At 39.4% G+C, this 22,259-nt stretch overlaps 1 protein-coding gene across 2 annotated transcripts in view; it reads right to left on the bottom strand.

Annotated features, from left to right (window-relative positions):
• LOC109456924 (uncharacterized) overlaps nt 1-21,474 on the bottom strand; it is a 69,590-nt gene extending 48,116 nt beyond the window's left edge. The window contains exons 1-9 of one of the 2 annotated variants that reach the window (XM_074329897.1): nt 20,122-20,591; nt 18,791-18,948; nt 12,361-12,643; nt 12,008-12,078; nt 5,888-5,973; nt 4,069-4,195; nt 3,261-3,356; nt 2,687-2,769; nt 1,621-2,231 (exon numbers count right to left, since the gene is read on the bottom strand). In XM_074329897.1, coding sequence (XP_074185998.1) covers nt 1,621-2,231; nt 2,687-2,769; nt 3,261-3,356; nt 4,069-4,195; nt 5,888-5,899 — 929 coding nt within the window. In that variant the 5' untranslated portion in view covers nt 5,900-5,973; nt 12,008-12,078; nt 12,361-12,643; nt 18,791-18,948; nt 20,122-20,591. Of the gene's footprint in view, nt 1-648; nt 2,232-2,686; nt 2,770-3,260; nt 3,357-4,068; nt 4,196-5,887; nt 5,974-12,007; nt 12,079-12,360; nt 12,644-18,790; nt 18,949-20,121; nt 20,592-21,244 lie in introns of those variants that run through there. The other variant, XM_019749473.2, reaches the window with a different exon arrangement.
• Nucleotides 21,475-22,259: the final 785 nt, after the last annotated feature.

Raw genomic sequence — 22,259 nt, 5'->3', positions numbered from 1 at the left:
GGAGACTTCCTTTGTAAGAACTTTCATTTTGCTTATGGAAAAATACATAAAGTTAATCATAAGAAGAGCTTATGTGGTGCCTGACAGGTTAGGGGATTTTATGTTGCTGGAGTTTTCTTTTCAGGACAGCTGTGGGGGAAGCACAGCAGTGGCTCTTTGGGGAACGAGTAGGTGCGTAACTCAGGACTCACCTGATAAGATGTGGGATGGGGCCATGGGAGGAACTCCTGCCCCCACTTAGTTCAAGTCAGAAGCATCATGGAAAAAAACCCAAGGAAAGTTCTTGGTCTGGAAGGGCAGAGCTACCTGTCTCTGACCCCACAGAGCTCCTCAGGGGCAGAGACAAGGCTGGGGACTATCCAATGGTTCATACTAGATGTCTGATACTGCCCCCATGACCCTGCTAGGCCAGGGTACTAGCACAGAGAAACCTATCAAGTGGGCTGAAGCTCCCTGTTGTGTCACCACCAGGGCACAGATGGAGATAGCTGATGTTGGCAGGAATAGTGAGGCTGAGCTGTGTGAAAGGAGCTGTTGGAGAAAGGGAAGACTCAGAGTTAGGCTGAATCTCTAACCCACATACCACGGAGTGCACTCAACTGTATGTGTCTACAACTACGTAAAGAACACTAGAATTTCACCAACAGATTAGATTTTTCAGTAACAGGGTTTACTGTTTAAATATTTACAAGCAATAACCTATTGAAAAAGTTTAATTTCTTACAAAATTCTGCATTCTGTATTCCCAAATCACTCTATCTTGCATTTACATGCCACATTTTCCTCATGAAGTTATTTTCTCAAAATTCTGAATTATTTGCTAAATAGCATGTTAAAAGGCTCTCTTAGAGAGTTCCCCCCACCCACAGACTGATTTTTCTGATGCAAAATCTAGCTGAAGGTTTCTCTACTTTGATTTTAGGACTATATCCTCAGGGTGAGAACTGTAACGTTGACTATAAAATGAGTGATCACTGAAGACTTCCCTTCTTTCATGATACCAGAAGTATTTTGTACAGTCTGAATCCTCACGTGCCACAAGTGTTCCTGTATGAATAAAGGATTTCTCATAATTTTTCATTGAATCACTTCTCAAGGATGAATTATTTGGTATTCCTCAAGGTTTTATCCTCTCACACCTGTTCTAATGGTTATTCCTTCACTGAGTTTTCTTATGCACACCATGCCTTGTGGTTGGCTGAGAGTTTGTTCACAGTGATTACAAACCGAAACGTTCTCCCAAGTGGAGTTTGCTCATGTTGTTTAACCATGAATTAGAAATGAAAGCATTCCCACAGATTACATACCTAGGGGTTCTCCCCTGTGCAAATTCATTTGTGTATTTAAAGTTTAGAGGTGTTGCTGAAGACTTCTGCATTCCTTATTTTCCCAGTGAGTTCTATGTCATCTATGATCAGATCACTGACTGAAGGTTTTGCCACACAGATGTTACACATACAGATTCTCCTCCATATAAACTTACATTATGTCAAATGATGAGTAAGGATGACTGTAGGATCTTCCACATTGATTACAGTGTTTCTTCAATGCGTCTCTTCCACATTCACTACATGTATAATACCATGTCATCTAATGTCAGAATATTTACTGAAGGCATTCATAATTTTCTCTCCATTGTGGGTTCCCTCATGGCGTCTAAGGGCAGAACACTGACTGAAGGCTTTCCCACACAGATGACATCCATAAGGTTTCTCTCCAGTATGAGTTCTCTCATGTCGTCTTAGGGCAGAACATTTACTGAAGGCTTTCCCACATAGATGACATTCATACGGTTGTTCTCCAGTGTGTGTTCTTTCATGCTGTCTGAGGTTAGAGGATTGACTGAAGGCTTTCCCACATAGATGACATTCATATGGTTTCTCTCCAGTGTGAGTTAGACTGTGTTTTCTAAGGTCAGAACTCTGAATAAAGGCATTCCCACAGATATGGCATTCGTATGGTTTCTCTCCAGTGTGAGTCATCTCGTGTCGTCTAAGGCTAGAGCAATTACTAAAGGTTTTCCCACACAGAGGGCACTCATATGATCTACCTCTAGTGTAAATTTGCTTATGTTGGTTAAGGTATGACTGGTCACTAAGGGATTTTTGACACTGTTTGCTGATGTAGGGTTTCTTTTCCATGTGAGTTAACAAATGTTGAGTCACTGTGGAACTATGAGTGAAATCTCCCAAATCATTGTTTTCATCAGGATCCTCTGGAATATGAGATTTCTGTTTTGGGGGAGGAGATGAAAGGCTGTTAATGGCTTGCCCACACAAGTTCATACATTCATTTCTCTACATATGAATCCTAAATTAATCTTTCAGTGAATGTCTCCAATTAAAATTTTTCCAATGTTACTTGCATATACATGGTGTGTTACTCCCCTCCACACAAAGATTTTCTCTTTTGTAACATCCCAGAGCTTATAGATTCATTTTGAAGAATTCAGTACATTTCTTTAAAGAATAGGCATATGAGCAATGTACATGCAGTTGTCCTTTTTACTAAGATCTCAGGATATAGTTTTGAGCTCAGGTTAATTTCTTCACCAAATTCAAACTACCCAAAAGTTTTTGCTCAGAAAAGGATTAATCCAAAATTAACATAAATTGGGCTCTATTACTAATATTCCATTGCCAGGTCATTAATTTGGATGACCAGGGTCAACATTCATGAAACTTACCATTGGCATGATTGTAAATGTGTCCTTCCTGCTGATATGTTGTGTGGTTATTATTTCTTGTTTTTTAATAGTATTTTGCCTGCCTAATGTAATTGAAAAAAAAAAAAAATTAGAACAGCAATTGAAGAATGAAAATATTGAAAAGCACCAAGACCCACCCATGTGAATCTGTCTCAAAAACTGGCGTTTTGATGGGGAATACTCTAGGATGTAGAAACACATTGTGGGGCATTGACAATTTATAAAGATTTTCATGACTGAAATATAAAATAAGTAAAATGGAGATGAGATGATTGGTATGTAAAGAGGGAAAATCTTCAAAGGGGAGGATGAGGACAACAGTTATGTGAAAGTTCAACTTCAATATACATGAATATCCTTTTCCTTAAAGCAAACAGAAGGAGGACTCATGAATTGTGATTGATATATACAGAGAATAATGACAACATTTGAAGATTTATGCTTCAATGTCCTTATCTACAATTTAGAAAATATCACTAACTTAACAAACTCTTCACCTGGGATTTCTAAGGACATAATCTCACTGACCAGGCACCTGATACCTTTTGCTCACCTGGACTCTGGCTTTGGAGAAATTCAGTTCCTTCACGCCACAGTTCTTCTCCTTGCTCCAACTGGAAAATCACATCTGATTTGCAGTGCTGATACCCTGTTCATGGGAAAAAGGTACATGGATTTTGAGATTCATGCTAATAAAAGTGCATTATCATCAAATCTAGAACAGGCTACTGAGGAAGAATAAGAACACGGATGGTCAGCCCAGACAACAATACATTGAACAAAGAAAACATTGAAGGTCCTTCACCAGACCAGGAAGAAATCTACATCATGTGTCCAAAATAGTGAGGATCTCTGGATGTTGATGTCCATGTTCACTCAAAGACACAATGCAGAATGGAGAAAATGGAGAGATTAAATGTCTGCACAGTGGGTTGAATATTATTTTTAAACAGGTACCAATAACATAAGCTCCACAAGAATAATCGATTTCTGTTATTTTCACTACTCTGGTATCAAACCTTTGCATAGTGACTAGAACAGAATAATTATTTAGAAAATATTTAATCAATTTATGCATTCAGAAGTTTGCATTGAGTTTCCAGCTCTGTTTTGAGTGTTAGAGACTGAGTAGCAAGAAATACATTAAACTATGATCAAGATTACATTCTAGTCGGTGACACACTAGATGTAAGTAAATGAAAAGAAACAACTCTCTTTTGTGTAGTTATAAGGTCTATGAAAGAATCAGGGAAGAGAGGAGAGTGGGTGTGTGGAAGCTATTCTAGATACTCGTTGATTCAAAGAATAAATGAATACCCACCTACCTACCTATGTAAATATGTGTATGTTGACAGACTCACCCAGGGAGACCAGATGACTGATAGTTTCCAGCATCACATCTCTGAACAGCTTTCTCTGGAATGTGTCCAGCAGGGCCCACTCTTCCTGGGTGAAGTCTATAGCTACATCTTCAAACATCACTGATTCCTAAAAAAAGGAAAGAAAAAAAAACGACATCATGGATACTCTGGTTTAGACAGAGAAATCTCTGCCAATGTCCAGAGTATGAGGGTTGAGAAGAAAACACTGAGGAAGGGAGCCAAGGAGCTGGGTATACAGAAAGAGCAAACTGAGTTTGAAATTCCTGTCAGTTCATTCTCAGTGCTGAGCTGGCATCTGTGTTTCAGATACATCACAGAGATATACACAGTATGAATTAACAAAACCTTTATTATAAAGGAATATCACAAATATGTTGTCATATAACCTGGACAGTTTTCGATAAATGGCAATTATGACTTCCAGACATGTGACTATAAAAATTGCCTTTAAAAATTAATAACTAAAACTCTCTTCCTAATAACATCAAGTAACTTTACAGACTTATCATTAAGGCAAACAATACCATGATTTGCCACTTTTGAAGCATGACTATGGTTACATCATTTCTCTAGCTGAACCTCAGATTCCTCGTCTATGAAATGGGTTTAATAACATTTATGAGTGTTGAGAGATCCAATATATGAAGTTCATCCTAAGTAAACATGTATTAAATACAAGCCATTAGTCTCTTACTCACTGAAGTGTCCAAGATCCCTGAAGCAATCTCCAGCATTTATCAGAAATAAGTGAGTTTCATACAGAACTTAGTATCAGTAGGTGTAGTCTCGCTCAACTCTACAGGACTCAGGTGTTCGTAACAAACTCCAAGGTCAGAAGGTTCAACAGCACAGGCCAGGGCCCTCTGACAGGGCTGTACTGAAGGACAGTCATAGCCTGACCTTGCCTGTGGGATGATGCCTCCCATTCTCAATTGTCTCTGGGACCTCAAACCAGTTATCACAGTTTCTCCTGTAGCTTTTTCTTATCTCCATGCTAAAGGATAAAAGAAGCTTCTTGATGGATTTGGTCTATCGAGCTCCTCAAAAATTTCCATAGGGCCTTAAATTTTACTCTACTATACTCCCTCTCCTGTATAAGCAGCCACAATTAAGGACATAATATTCCCTGTATATTAATTCCAGTTACCAAATATGAAAAAAAGGTTAATTACAAAACGTAAACTGTGTGACTAGGGACAAGGATGATAATGAAAATTTTAGTTATCTTTTTAAGAAGTTTCCAAAAGTACACATATATTGTATCAAAACTCTAAAGTTAAAATTGAAAAATAAATAAGTGATTCCTCATGCTTCCTCTGGTCTAAACTTCTCTCGTACTCCCTTTAATACGTCACAGCCCTCACCCAGGACCCGTAACACTGGACTGACTGGCCTCACCTGGTGAAACCACTGCCTCCCTATTGGACCCTAATGTTCTGCTCCTCGCCCATCTCTATTAGACACCACAGCCCTCACACCATTACAGCCAATAATGTGATTAATGAGTGAATTATTTCCCAATGTGGCCATGGGCTGAACTGAGGAAGAAACCTTCTTTTATCTCCTCTGTAAATACACAATCTGCTGGAGTAAATTAGTATAATGTTAGGCAGAGTATTAGCTAGTGAGGGGCTGTGACCCATTATATCCATCTCGGAGTGCTGGGGAAATTTCACTGGGCTCAAATCCTTGAGTACTTCCTGATTGCACTTAGAACACTGATGCTAGTGTAGGAGAAATCTGCCCACTGCTGTCAACAGTGGTGTCATTTCAGTAGAAAGAAGCATTCCCTACTCACCAATGGCTGCATTGTCAATAACTCAGTTGCCAGTTGTCTTTTCCTGGTTTTCAGTCACAGACAGTCCAAGCACTAAGCAGGCAAAGCTGGGGACAGAGAAAGAAGCCATGAGACTCCAGTCTTGTGCACAATTTCCAGACCCTCATGTCATGAAGCCCCAATGTTCACCTGGCTGTGACTCCCAGTCTAACCAACAAACATGCAGTGTACTCTACGAGAAATGCAGTGGACTCTCCTCCTCCCCCAGGGTCAAAAGAAAGAAGACAATGACTATAGTTGATAACAAAAACCTCCCAGAAATACAGATATCTTATGGATCAGAATATCGCAAGTTTTGAGTTGTGTTTGTTAATTAGGCCACAGCATCCAGTTATTCAATTGCCTCCCTGATTTCCAAGCACAGCGATCCTTGACTCACGCCACATATAGATTTTAGTTTCCACCTGTAGATAAATACTGTGGAATTTCTGATTTCATTATTCTTGTTTTGTGCACTAGCAGTGGTTCTCCATCATCCATGGAGCCCTGTGGACTCTCACTCCCTTCCTGCTCTCAAGTCCCGCTGGACTTGGACAGCAAGCAACTAAAGAATCTATTTTTGATGGGAGTTAATTCAACGACTTACTCCATTTGGAGGGCTCAATGGCACCCATGCGTTAGTCCAGTCCTTAAAATCCCCTGCATCAGAAAGTAGCAGGAGTACATGCATGAGTCACAATGCTACTGTCATGTAACCTCAATCCTCTAGGCCAAGGATGCCCAGAGGACACAGAACGGCTGGGGTGTAGGAGGAACTCTAGTGGGTCCATCTCATGTTTTAGTAAGGTAGTAGCTGAAATCCTTGAAATCCTATTATATATTAATGTTCATTAGCTGCAGTATCCCTGCATTTCATTACACACACACACACACACACACACACACACATATGTATGTGTATGTGCATATATAGGCAATCTACACAAATGTGTGTTTAAGACACACACACAGAAAGCACTTATAAACTGTAAATTCTCCCCTAAATTACCAATAAAATGTATTTCATGGAAAAATGATGATAATATGTCATAAACAAAATAGGATTAACTCACCCATTTGTACCTGAGGTCCAGAAAAAGAAAAAGATAAATTTGTATCAAACAGGACTCTATGCTTAGATATTTACATATATTCATGTATGTAATCCTCACAGTAAACCTGATTAGTTATTTACCAATAAATGACATAAACAGAAGAGGTTCAAAAACTTTAGTAATATAACAGTTACACAGCTAGAAAATGTCACATGTATAATGTATATTTTGCTCTGCCTGTCTACTATGCTCATATTCCTTATAAAGTACATACCATAACTAGGTTTTACCTGAATATCTCCTACGACAATAGTAATCCCTGTTCCTACAACCTCTTTTGCTTCTTACATTTCCAGAAAACTACAGAGAACTCAGGTTCTCTGCCACATAGGAACTTCCAGTGCACTGACGTCACCTCTCAAACATTAGGCTGTATCTCTCTTCATTTTTCTTGCCCAACTTTATGCACTTACTCATTTCAACACATACCAAGATCAGCACTTTTTCTTATTTCCCTTGGACTATTAACCACATTTTCGATCCCAAAAGCAAGTGTCTCCATGTTCCTGCCTTTTTCAGGACTGCATTACACACACACACACACACACACACACACACACACACACACACACCACTAAGGGGTTGATCCCTGTCTAAGCACAGAGTCATTACTCTTACTGGTTTTCAAATGTATCTGGGAACTCTACTATATCCTGAAGTAAATCATTCTTCTATACTCCATAATAAATAATTCAAGTCTTCTCCATGCCTTCTGAATCTACACAGTCTCATCTTTCAGCAAATGAGGATATCTACACACAGATTGTATTAGTTTGCTAAGGCTGCTGTAACAAAGTACCACAGACTGGGTGGCTCAAACAACAGAAATTTATTTCCTCACAATTCTGAACCTATGTTCTCTCAAGTTCCTGCTCTTCTATCCTCCACACAATCAAACTGGAAGTGCAATTATCATTTCCTCACCCTTTGATTTGCAAAGACCACCAATGATTATTTTATAAATACATATTGTTAATATTGCCAGTTATCTCCCTATTAATAAAACCTGACTTGGAAACAAATACCTCTTTTTAAGGTATTTTCCTAGCCTTCCTTATAGGACACCTCCATCTCATCAATGTCTTCAGTCTCTTCTATAACCAGTCCTACTCCCATGCCATCTACAAAGAATTCCTCAGTGCTATTGGAAGGTCTCAAGACTCCCCATTTTCTTTTTATACAGTGTCCTGGCAGACGCACGCACTTATGCAATTGCTGCAATTTCTTCTACTGCTATTTCTAAACTGAAAGTGACCAATTTCTTGTCTGGATTCCACTTCGGAGCTACCACCGATGCTTGCAAACTTACACCTAAAATGAAATATTTCTCAGGACAAAACCTCCACCGCTCCAAATATAAAAACCATTCTCCTCTACTCTCCAATTTTAGTTAATGGCTGCATCAGACATCTGACTATTTTACATGACTTTGCTGAACCAAAAAAAATACGTTATTATCTCTACAAAGGTCACTATTATCAGCCTTCATTTCCACCCTAATCCACATACACAAACTTCCCACCCCACACACATTTACTTCAGTTTCAGTTTAAATCTCAATTGCACAGAGATACTTTCACTGAACTACAACCAGAGTCTTTCCCTTTCCCTCTGCTTTGAAATAAATAGAACTCTACCATTCTTTCAGGCTGCTCATCTAACTTGTCTTTATACATTTATTTATTTATTTATGCTCTACTCCCCCCACTATCTAAATGCAGAAAAATCAACAAAGGAATGGTAAGATTAGGGAAGTTTCCCTTGACATTGATAAATTATAAATACAGAGGAATTCCATGTCCACAATAAGGAAAACCTGTCCGCAAGGTTGCCTGCCCCCTAATGCCTGCAGTCAAGCAATTATTTTCCGATTGTAAATTCCTTTTTGAAATAAAGGAGTCTGTCTATCCTGGTAAAAATTCTCTCCAGTACTTACCAAAACTTAAATAGATGGAAAAGCCAGTGAAGCCACCCTTTATTGATGCAGTCACCACATGAAGGACCCCAGAGCTTCTTTCTTTCTAGATAAGTCAGCCTTTTGATGGTTGATCTATCTTTATAAGCAGTTGATAACCTCATCAATCATATAAATCTAAAGGTGCACCTTGATTAATCTGGATGCCAGTCAATATAAATCTCATCAAGGCATGCCTTTTTTGAACGTAACATTTTCTCACTAACTAGGTAAATCATATAGATGCAATTAAGGAAAACAGATTATGTCCTTTCATTCTTTTTCTGAAAACACTTCATTTTTGAGTCATTTTAGGTTCAAAGCAAAATTGAGGGGCAAGTACAGACAGTTCCCATATACCTCCTGTCCCCACAAACAGTCTGCCCCATTATCAACATGCCCCGCCAGAGTGGAACATTTGCTAGTCAATGAACCAACACTGACACACCATTATCGCCCATAGTCCCTAGTTTACCTCAGGGTTCCCTCTTGGTGTTCTGCACTGTATGGGTTTGGATAAATGTATAAGGACACATACCCACCAATGTATTATTGTACAGGACAGATCCACTGCCCTAAAAACCCTCTGTGCTCTGCGTATTCATTCCTCCCCACCACCCCACTGATCTTTTTACTATCTTCATAGTTTTGACTTCTCCAGAATGTCATATAGTTGGAATCACACAATATGTAGCCTTTTCAGATTGGTTTCTTTCACTTAGTAACATGCATTTAAAGTTCCTTCATGTGTCTTCATGGCTTGATAGCTCATTGCTTTTAACTGCTGAATAATATTCCATTGTTTGGATGTACCACAATTTATTTATCCAAATAAACTGTCCTAAGGAAGGACAGCATCGATGCTTCCAAGTTTTGGCAATTATGGATAAAAACGCTATAAATCATTCATGGGCAGATTCTTGTCCCCATGTTTTCCAACTCATTTTCATAAAGGGCAAGAAACATGACGGAAGGATCGTATAATAAGAGTATGTTTAATTTTGTAAAAAAACTTCTAAACTGTCTTCCAAAGTGGCTGTACCAGTTTGCAATCCTACCAACAAAGAATGAGAATGCCAGTTGCTCCTCACCAGCATTTGGTGTTCTCAGTATTGTGGATTTTCTAATAGGCATCTAGTGATATCTCACGTTTATTTTGATTTGCAAATCCCTAATGACATAAGATGTTGAGCATTTTTTCATATGCTTAGTTCCCAGCTGTATATTTTCTTTTCAGTTGCCTGTTCAGATCTTTTACCCATTCTCATGGGGTTGTTCGTTTTCTTATTGCTCAGTTTTAAGAATATTTTATACATTATGGATAACAGTCCTTTATCAAATATGTTTTGCAAATATTTTCTCCCAGCCTGTGGCTTGTCTTTCATTTTCTTGACAGTGTTTTTCACATAGCAGAAGTTTTTAATTTCAATCAAATCCAGTTTATCAATTATTTATTTCATGGATAATGCCTTTGGTATTGATCTAAAGTTATTGTCAAACCCAAATTCACCTAGATTTTTCTCCTATGTTTTCTTCTAGGAGTTTTATAGTTTTTTGTTTTATATTTAGGTCTATTACATGTTTTCAGATAATTTTTAAAAAGGGTGTAGCGTCTGTGTCCAGATTTATTTTTTTGTATGTGGATATCCAGTTGTTACCCTCCCTTTGTTGAAGATTTTTTTTCCTCCATTGTGTTGTTTTCGCTCCTTTGTCAAATATCAGATATACCCACACAAAGACTATATTTGTGTAGGTTTATTTCTAGGCTCCTTCGTATGTTTCAATGATCTATTTGTCTATTATTTCACCAAAAGATTATGTCCTTTAATTCTTTATTTTTCTAAAAGTCTCAAAGGCAACCTTCATCTCTTTTCCCAGAAGTCTCACTATTTTGTGGATGTTGGTTGTTATGGGCAATACTATAGAAAAGCTAAGAGATTGATCCTGCTCTTTAAGAGGACTTATAATCTATTGATATCTTTCATGCTGTGAGCATTAGGGCAACTCTATATAAGGAGAAACGCTTGTGCTTAAAATATATATTCAAAAGACATATTTTTCAGGTATCTAGAGTATACATAATTTACCACCAAGAAATAGAAAACCATTTCACTGTAGGTCTCTTCAAGTCAGATTTAGCTAATGATTAGGGACTGTAAAATACAAGTTTCAAAATGTTAGGGCTTCACACAATAAATAATTTAGCTTTTCCTATAAATAGGATGTGCTTTAACTATTCTTAAAAATATTAAACATCTGAAAAACTAATAACATCTCAAGATATATGGAGATACAGAGATATAAAAGAACAAATTGTTTTTGAAGAAAACCATGAAATATATATTCATTTAAGTACAAGCATTTAATTTTTAAAAACCTGCCATCATCATCATCACTGTCACCATCATCATCGCGACGTTCTAGTGCTCTGAGGCCAAAGAATGTGGAACTAGTTTCTCCTGGAGCTGGAGAGCTGAGGTCAAGGGCCAGGGCTATGGACTCAGCCTACCAGGGCCCCAGCCAGGCTTCCCCACATGTTGGTGATGTACAAATGGAAAGATGGCCCCTACTCCTTCATAGGATTGTTGAGAGGTAAAAATGGATTAATGAGTGTAAAGTGCTCACACTTGGAACACTATGAGTTGTTGCTGTAATTACTTACATCTTCTTGCCAACTTCCTTGATTAACGCAGGAATTATTCTAGAACCATTTATACCTCCGATCAGGTAGCCTCCCACCCTCAATGACTGGAACCCTGATCCCATGTACCTCTAGAAAAGATGCCTTATAACAGGGGCCTCTCCCTGCAATAGCCAAACATTCTGATGATTAAGGGACTAAAATCAACTGCCTTCAACTTGAATCAGGAAGTGGAATGATTGATGTTAAATGCCGTTGGACAATATCAGAGCTTCAATGAAACATTATGTATACCCCCTCAAGGAGCCCGGGATGGCTTGTGTGTGAGAACTGCCATCCCAGGTACACCACAGAGCCCCTCAAGCATTTTCCCAAGTAGAGTCCATACATACCCTGCAAGGTGTCAGGTACACATCTCCATAGTGCAGAATGTTCAACGAGCATCTTCCAAAGCCTACAAACTCTGCGGAGGGAGAAAACTGACATTCATCTCTAAAACAGAGGGGGCCCAAGGTTCTACCTCTGAACCCTTGCTGTCCTCCTCCACGGCTACAAGGCCAGAAAGTGGTTGGATACCCTGCTCCAATTGTGTCCTGAGCTCTTATACAGTGTTTTCCCTTTCAGAGCGCTTGGACTGGGCCCTATACTCTACACCCCTCAAACACCTGCCTCTACCATGAGCTCTGAGGTACCTGCTCTTCTCATAATAGTGAGAACACCCCTCCTCCTGCACATTGGTCCATACCTGGAAATTTGAATCTTCTCTGTAATGCACAGGAAGGAGAATGTCTTCAGCATCACAGAAACAGGCAATGTCAAGGTGGTTACCGAGCTTTGCTCTCTGCCTGTTGTATGCATGTACTGTGATGATGAATTTGAATCCTTTGTCTCCAGGGTTGAGTTATGGGGTCTGAGCAACTGGAGAGTTGTTTAAATGTCTGGGAGACGGTGGCTGGATTCTGGGCACTCTTTCCTCTTATTTTCCTCTGTGAGTCACCCAACAGGGAGGACAGAGCTTTCAATCAGATCTGAAAGAGAAGCCCCAGATTAATGTAAGGATCTGATAACTGGGGGGAAGGTAGACAATATCCAGGACAGTTCACAATGCCCCAAATATATTATAAATATGGTTTACCAATTTGAGTTACCCAGAGAATATGAAGGAAGATCTAGCAAAACTAATACGGATTGACTATCGGATTATGTTGGGTTTTGACTTGAAGGCAAATTTAGACTGAAATGTAAAATAATTTTTTACCTTCAGAACTTTTCTTCTAATGAAACATAGGGATATCCAGGGAACCCCTAAGCACATGAAACAGAACAGCCCTACGAGTGGGAAGAATGTATGTAGGTATTACTTTGTCCATGCTTCCACTGGCACACATCGAAGAAGGTCATGAGTGGTTAAGAACTGTAAATCGGAAGCAACCCCTCAAGAGCTGATCTTTCTTAGATGACGGAAAACCCCAACAAGGTCCCACAAACTTTCCAAACGTCCTGTGTTAAATAATCATTATTTTGAGCCAGGAAGAGTTCCTACTACAGCACAATCCTGATACATATTCCTTTCCAAACTATCACATGAATTCATCATGTGGCTTAAGGAGAATTCAGTGAAAATTACTTGAAAAAAAGGTAATCAATGCAGTAACTATTAAAAAAGCTAAAGTATCAAAGAGGTAGGAGTAAAAAGGTAATTAAGTATTAATATTCAAGAAATCCTTTGCCCTGGAGCAGAATATCATTTAAAAATTAGCCAATAACTTTAGTAATGGATGGATTACAAAATAATTAAAAACATTAATTAGAACTTCAAAGCAGAAATACAAGAATAAAAGTCAAAGATTTACAAGAGAAGGAAAAATGACTTTGCAAAGCTCCAAAACTTTCAAAAATGTACTAAAAACCATTTAAGAGAAGAGACCACATTGGAAAATAAGAGAAAGGAAAGGATACAATGTGAAAAAATCTCTCATTCATGTGGATGACAGGCTTTAAAATGAGTGAAAGAAAAGGATTAAGTGAAAACTATTGAAAGGATGAGAAAGAAATTGAAAGCTGTGAAAGACAAGCCCACAACTATAAAATTCATGTTACTGGTAAAGAAAACAAAGGAATGATGACAAAAATAACTTTATGACTCAATTTAATAAAGACCAGAACATAATGACAACCACAGAAGATACAATGTCAACTGAAAATTAAAAGGTAAATCTCTTTTAAATAATCTTGTCATAAAAATTTTTAAATGTACATTATGAAAATTAATACTTGAACATATTATGTAAAAGTACCAATGGAACAAAGCTAAAACATTATTCAGAGAAAATTTTGTCTTAAATGTTTGTTAATTAAACAAGGATTACAAAAACGGTATAAATACCTATCTCAAGAAGTTAATAAAATGAAAAATTCACTTGAAGAAATCCATATGAGGGAAGTAACATGGAGAAGCAAAAAACAAAGATAAGCCAGAAAAGTAGAATAAAAATGTAAGATGGAGACTAATGGAACTTTCTGTGATGAAGGAAATGCTCAGTATCTGCATTGCACAGTACAGGAGCTACCAGGTATATGTGGTTACAAAACACCTGAAATTTGGCTAGCATTACTGAGGATATTAAGTAGTTATTTAATTTTAATTAATACAAATTTAATAGCCACATGCAACTGGTGGTTTCTGTATTAGACAGCACAGATCTAGAATCCTAGGGAGGTAGTTAAAATAATGAATAGATTCAAGACAAAAATAGAAAAGGAACACAGTCAAATATAGGACATGAGACTGGTGGAGTAAATGTTGACACAATAAAATTTAAAGATTGTAAGATATTACTTTGATATGACAAACATCTAAAGATAAATATAGCGGAGAACCAGACACACTGGGATTCTATGGACATAAAGTTCAAATTCCCTAGAGGAAATCTGGACTTAAAAACAAAATGGAAGATGAATAAATAAGAAAATTTGCAAGATACATTTTGATGTGACAAAAATAAACTATGTTACTAGTATGGAGGGGAGTGCTACATAGTAACATTGGCCACATAGTATTTTCAAGAACATGTTAAGAATTTATTAGCTATCCAATTAGAATGGGAAGACAACATAACTTTTTGCCTAGCAGGAAAATTCAAAACATGTAAATTCATAGCACAATGTAGTAAAGTTATGTCGTCATCATACACAATTGAATTACACATTTAAGTGCAATCCCTATGCGCTCAGAGATAAAATCTTCTGGCTCCCAAAATGAAGTAATTCTACCAGGGGACACAGTAAATATGCCATTAGGTAATTTTGGTCATTTCTCAAAAATGCCTGACAATCTTATTAAGGCCTGCATGCCGGTTCCAACTTCCATGCAAAATAAATAGTATTTCAAACCTTTGGTATGACCGATGGATTTTCACAGATCCGTCTTTCCTCTTACATTCATTAGACGGTTTGTAACTTACTTCTCAAATGAAGTGGATAATTTTGGAGGTGGATTTTCCAACCATTAAATTTTAAAGTATGCCAGTATTCACAATCCATTGTTTATGCCATCTACCCCTTAACAAGTGAGAAATTGCTTGTAATCCCAGCTACGTTCTTTATCTCTACTTTTATGCTTGGGTCCCATTATTTCCTGCCACATCATGAATTTTGTTATCACTTATAAAAATACACTTTATCTTAAACTATTCCCTCTCAATATGATCCGTCCTCTTAGCAATTAAATATGTTACAGCATCTCCCAGTGTGAAATTTGAATTAAAAGAAAACAAAAAACACTCTGGACTTTTATTTCTAGCTGCTGCCTTCTCATTACCTTTTTAATCCAAGGGTGAGGGTAGAGTCCCTTCATCAGCAGTTCTCCTAATCCCACCCATCTAATCCCACTCCAATTTTTGGTCCCTGTTAACTCCTGGGCATCATTTTTGCTGACATCAGTTCACAGATGAGTCTCCTGAAATACTTCTGAAGGTACTGACAAGTCTGTGCTGCTAGGCAGACCCAGGGAGGCTGTCAGAGGCCTGCCTGATACTCTAGAAAAAATGTCTTGTCTCTATAAGAATATTTCTTTGACAAAATGGTGTCTTTCAGTGGAGGTGAATTTATCTCATCCTTCTTCCCTCTCCAACTCATCCAGGCTAACAAGCTGTCATGTACAGAAGTAGAGAAATCCAGTTATCAGTCATCTTTCAAAACTTTCACACTTTGAAACACTTCAATAAACATTATGCTTCTCAGTGAAACCCACAGGCTAGAGATGAATGGATGAGCAAAATGTGTCATTAACCAGACTGAAAAATTCTACTTCATATGAAGATGAAAGAAAAGTATCCTCATACATTTCAGATAGAGCCAGGAAGTATGCTACATTTGGGGTTTAGCAACCAGGCAATATCTGTTCATTTTGAAAATACAGGAGCCCACAACTAGCAATGCACCTTCTGTGAATGTCCTTCAAAGTAATAAACTCATAATTAATTAAGAATGTCAAGCAAAGACATTCATGTTGACGTTACTGTTATGAAACAGAAGAAACAGACTAAGAATTATACACTGAGCAAATAGTTAATAATTTGAGGTTCGCTCTTGTTTCGAAACAATAAAAATTATGGAATTATTATGTCTCTGGCAGAACACTCAGAGAGCATTCCAGCCTGTGCCTTTTTTCCCCAATTTTTTTTTATTGTGGTAAAATACATATAACATTTACCATCTGAACCATTTTCAAGTGTACAAGTCAGTGGTATTAAGTATATTCATGCAGTTGTCCCAACTGTCACTACCATCCACCGCCAGAACACTTTCATTTTGCCAAAACTGAAACTATATCCATTAAAAACTCACCATTTCCTCCTCTCCCTGCCCCCTGGCAACCACCAACCTACTTTCTTACTGTTTGAATGTGACTACTCTAGGTAACTCAGATAAGTGGAATCACGATATTCATATTCATATAATGGAATATTATTCAGCCTAAAAAAGGGAAGGAAATTCAGACACATGCTGCAACATGAATAAACCTTAGGATATTATACTAAGTGAAATAAGCTAATCATAAAAACAAACATCGTGATTCCACTTATCTGAGATACCTAGAGTAGTCACATTCAAACAGTAAGAAAGTAGGTTGGTGGTTGCCAGGGGGCAGGGAGAGGAGGAAATGGTGAGTTATTAACTATTTGCTCAGTGTATAATTCTTAGTCTGTTTCTTCTGTTTCATAACAATAACGTCAACATGAATGTCTTTGCTTGACATTCTTAATTAATTATGAGTTTATTACTTTGAAGGACATTCACAGAAGGTGCATTGCTAGTTGTGGGCTCCTGTATTTTCAAAATGAACAGATATTGCCTGGTTGCTAAACCCCAAATGTAGCATACTTCCTGGCTCTATCTGAAATGTATGAGGATACTTTTCTTTCATCTTCATATGAAGTAGAATTTTTCAGTCTGGTTAATGATAGCAGTCAGAGGAGATTAAGTAAGGCATTTTCAAAAGATTACATCCTTGATTAAATGCTTTGCCTTTCCATGCCACATAGAAAGCTATTCTCCCACATCCATCTATAGCTCTGTGACCTACGTATATAGAGCTGTATCCATTTGTTTTAGCACCTTTGTGTGATGAATATTCATATGCTGTGCCTTTTTTGGAGGAGTTTTTATAACAAAAAATTAATATGAATTTCCTGCTTTCTGTATTTATCCAATACATCACGGCATTTTTAAGAGGATTTTCTGGCTCAGCTATATTTTCTTGCTGATGGGTCACCATGTGTTACTGCATCACTTCTTAAATAAACAATTCTTCTATCATGGAGGATTTCATGGAGTTTTTTTATAAAGCCAATTCCGGATAGAATGGGATCTAGCTCTGACTCTGATATGTTATTTTTGAGGGTCTGTAGTTTACAATTATTCAAAATCTTTCCCATCCTCTGCTTTGTTCATAATTATTACCCCTTTTTTCCTTTGGCGTTTAATATCCAGCTTTCCACACACAGAATTTTCTAAGTTCTCCAGGAACGGTTCCTGCTGGCTGTTCTCTCCACTTGCCAACCAGAGGACAAGGGATGGCATCCCCAGCTGCCCCAGGCAGAGATATAGTAAGACGTGTGCAGATATTGAAGGGCTGAGGAGAGCAGACGGCAGGAAGGCAGCTGGTACTGAGGGCTGAGACAGTACTGGGGCTTAATGTTCCTTGTAGGGGGGCAGGGAGTGGGTCACCAATCCGCCTGCCTTCCAGGGAGGCCCCCCTGCCTGCCAGGATGGGGATGGGTGCAGGGGTGGCAGGCAGGCCCTGGACCTGGGCTCCAATCTTCCCAGCAAGCCTCACCTACAGGTGATCTCCGAGAACTTCCAGTCTTTCTTTTTCCCTCCTGCTGCTTGTCCTTGGCCTTCAGGGAACATATTACAAGGAGCAGACCTAGAACTTCAAGGCGAACCACCCCAAGTCTTGCTCTGGGTATCTGGTCATTCACTCATGGAGGTCTGGATTCTATTCTCCCATCTCCTCAGATTTCTTCTTATTATTATTGCACTCACCACAAAGACCATTGTCATTATTGCTGTTAATTACCATGATTGTAATTATGACAACAATTATGATTTATCACTAGTGTTGTTAGGAAACACTAAATTAAAGTTTGCTATCCACTCAGGCTGTCAGGTTTACTGAAGGGAACTACAGAGGATTCCCCAAAATACACACAGACACCTTCAGGTCACTCCTGGTGCCCTTTCTAGAAATGAGTGTCCACATATTTTCCAAGTTTCCTTCCAGAATCCTGAGTAGCCATTTTGACAGGGGAGACTGGACGAGGGCATCTTGGCCTGCCTGAGCCTCAGGGATGAGCAACAACTCCTGCCTGCACACAAGGCCCAGGAAGAGCAGCCACTGCCTGCCAGGCTCAAGGAAAAATTTCCTAAGATGCCTTGGGGCCCAGAAATAGATGGAACAAGCATGGAAGATTAGACAGGAGGTTCCTGCCCTGTGGAGCCTTCACAGTATATTCTAAGTACTACGCCTCAGAAGCAGGGAACTGCTCACAATGCTCTACAGACCTGCAACACAAAGGAGGGTGAGGAAGAACCAATCCAGTCACCCACCAACAGATCCAGTCTCCCACCAACAGCCCCAGGCTCAGAAGCAAGACGCCAGAAGTACATACCTGAAAGTGGTAGGTGGAACAGAAGTCAGAAAGTGCAACAAGACATTCCAGGCCGAGAAAGTGCCATAGCCTTAATGTTCAGAGTAGCTGGGGCTTTGGAGGGCTGAGGGGCAGGGCATGGTCCCTGAGTCTGGCCACCTTCTGGTAGGCCAGATTCTCTGGAAGAGACAGACAGACACACACACACACACACACACACACACACACACACACACACACACACACACAGAGAGAGAGAAACATATTTAAATGAACTTATATAAGAGCTGACTCTGAATGACAGATTGTTTTCCATATGTATTTTTATATTCTATTATTGTTTGCTCACTTGTATTTCAACATTTTGGAACAATTAACACATTTAAATAAAAGTCCATTTAATATTTTTAAAAGAAAAAAGATGATAGCTGCTATGACATGAATGTGGATTACACAGGAAATCAAAATGCCTGCTTATTCTAGAACATCCTGTTTGAATGAGCAAAACTTACAGTCAACAAATAATCAACCAGTTAAACCCAAGCAAGAGGTGTTTTTTTTTTACATTAAATTTGATGTTTTCATGTATCACTTACCTTTCTGACAGAAACTAGGATTTCAATGACAATTTCTGCTGTCCCTAGATACGTTTGTTTCTAATGTATGCCGCTAAAGAAAATATTAATATTGTCTAATAAAGTTTCTACCACGCACTGGAGATTATGAACTTAAAAAATAACTTTTTGCCATGACTGTTAATCTTTCACAGTATCTCAGACAAGATATCAAGCATGTCATAGATATCATTGCTTGAAGAGAAGCTCAACAAAACTGATATTTTTATATCCACTCTAAAAATGTTACACGAAGTTTAATAAGGTTAAGTATGTACCAAACAAATTTTCTCCGGCTCCTTAGCCTCTCAGTCTCCCTCCAATTTCTGGATCCTTAACCCCCAAACAGCATCCTTACTCCTTCTCCAGGCTTCCTTCACAGAGTCAGTGCCCCTTCCTCCCTCCTCATTGGAGATACTCTGGATGTACACTTAGTTTGAAAAGTCTGGGCCCTCCCCTGTCAAACTGCCTTGTAACTGTGGAGCAGGCAAGGACGTCGGTAGGACAGGCCAGTAGAGAGGAACCAGCACTGTCCTCACAGGAATGACATTGGGACGGGACAGCGGCAGTGTCTGCCCTTCCCACCCCTGCCATTAAAAATTACAGATCATATTTCATACTACTGAGCAAGAGGCACCTCTTTTTCATGGTTTAATCACAATGATCTCAAGTTTTTAATTTCCCTTTTCCAGAACGTCACATTAAACTATCAAACATTATGAATGTCAGAATTAGTACCTAATTAGTAGCACTGGAAAACATGCAAGAAGGTCAGCAATGGAAACAGCTCTGAGCAATCTATTCACCACGACCAGATAAGCTCTCTTCCAAAAAATACCCCACGGTAATCCAGCTCATCCTTGATCATTTTCAGAGCCGTGGCAAAGAGCACACATACTTAGTTGGAAACTTTAGTTCACATCTCATTAAGTTAACAGACGACAAGGGGAGGAAGATACTGAATATCAGTTAAACTAGGTTTTGACTGTTAATGTAAAAAATCATCAATATCCTTACCAAGAACACATTGAAATAGTTTAAAGCTATTTGCTAAGCACCAAAGAATGTCGTGAACATATAATAAAGGCTGGAAAACCATTGCGACCTCATAATCTGAATCGGACACAATACATTTAAAAGGGACTGAAAGTTGGAAATTAAGAAAAAAACTAATGAATTTGGGATCTACCCTTTTTTTTGCCCACTGCTACTGCTGGTCAGAACCCTCCTTCTAGTCTGTCCTCTTTCATCTCTGTGCTGATCGTCTTTTTGTCTATTTCCATTTATTCCACTGTTTTTTTGCCCAGATCACTCTCCTTCACTCTTATGTGTCTTTCCAAGTCCACCGGACCCACCTTCCCCCCTCTTTCTCCCTCACCCTCCCTGACTCACTGTCCCTCCGGTTTTCTTCTGGTCTCTCTTTACCCTCATCACACGCCTCACCTCCGCATTCACAGGAATAGAATAAAGATGCCCCGTCCCAGGAAGAGCACACTTTCCAGTGGGACATCGGGAATGTAAACACACATTGACAGGCACGGCCAGTGGGATGGGTTCGGGGACAGAAGAACAGGGTCACAGGACAGGGGCGGGTGAGCGCCCCAATATGAGGCTCAGGGGCGTCTCCGAGGTGGGGACTGAGAAGGGGAGGCCCAGGGGCAGCAGGGCTGGGCCCCAGAACGACGCCAAGACGGGGAGGAGGACGGCCCTGCAGAACCCAAGGGAGGGACGGCGGGGCGACCCGAGCTGCCCCCAGGAACCGCGAATCCACCTCCAGACACCGCGCGGGGCGGAGAGGGGACACGGTGGAGGATCCAAGGCAGAAAGGTCCGGGCGGCGTCCGGTCGCGGAGCTATTTTACCTGAAACTGACGCGGCTCCGGACCCGGCAGGAGAGCGGCTGCTGACAAGGCGGGGCTCCCTTAGACGGGCTGGCGGGTGCGGGTTCGGTAATATGTCCAGGACACTGGGCTCCGGGTGTGGGGGCCGCGGCGTCGGAGGAATCAACGTGCAAGTTCCAACTAGAAACAGTAAGACTCACCCTAAGGAACCCGGCGCTAGAGCTGGCAATCTGCTTCCGGGTTGGTAGGCAACTGCAGGCTCGGAGGGGCGGGGCCTGGGAGGAGGGCGGGGGTTGGGAGGAGGGGCTTGTGGAGGGCGGGCCTAGCGGCCTTCCGCCGGTTGCCGGGCGTTTCCGGGCCTGGACTTCCCTTTTCATGGGAGACACCATGGGACAGGAGGAGCTCATGGCAGGTTTCTTGACTGGCAGCTGACTTGTGAGAACAGCTTCTAGGACACATTTCTTCTTTCTTGTATGGACGAGCGTCTACCTGCGTGAATGCTGTCGGAGAAGATGCCATACATATATAACAGCACTTCCTCTCAAATTGAAAATGGAAATCAACCAAATAAAAAATCATGAACCATGAAAAATTAAACAGTAAAAGAAATATGAATGGTCATTTTAGTGAAAAATGAAAGCAACCAACCTCAGTGGTGATTGGGGAAATAGAAATAACAATATTAACTTGATACATTTTTCTGTAAAATTTGAAAATTATAGAAGTTCTTGATATTGTCTTCTTAATTTATTTGAAATAAGCTCTTTCATACACTCTTCTAGGAAATGAACATGATTAATGTTGTTTTGAAGACAATTTGATGGCCAATGTGTTTTGATGGACAATTTGGGGCTATTTATCATAATTTAAAAGATATTCTTGCACATAGGGTTCTACCTTTTGGAGGCATCTACTCACTTCCACATAATTGAATCAATGTATGATCTAATCATATTTGATCTAATTATGTATCCAGTGATTGTTATTGACCATTTCCAAGCCTTTTAAAAAGTTAATACCTTGTAAAATTTTAACA

The sequence above is a fragment of the Rhinolophus sinicus genome, linkage group LG04 (assembly GCF_036562045.2).
Source record: "Rhinolophus sinicus isolate RSC01 linkage group LG04, ASM3656204v1, whole genome shotgun sequence".
In the NCBI taxonomy this organism is placed as follows: Eukaryota; Metazoa; Chordata; class Mammalia; order Chiroptera; family Rhinolophidae; genus Rhinolophus; species Rhinolophus sinicus.
Note: the sequence above shows the minus strand (reverse complement) of the source record. Positions and strands in the feature narration are given on the sequence as shown.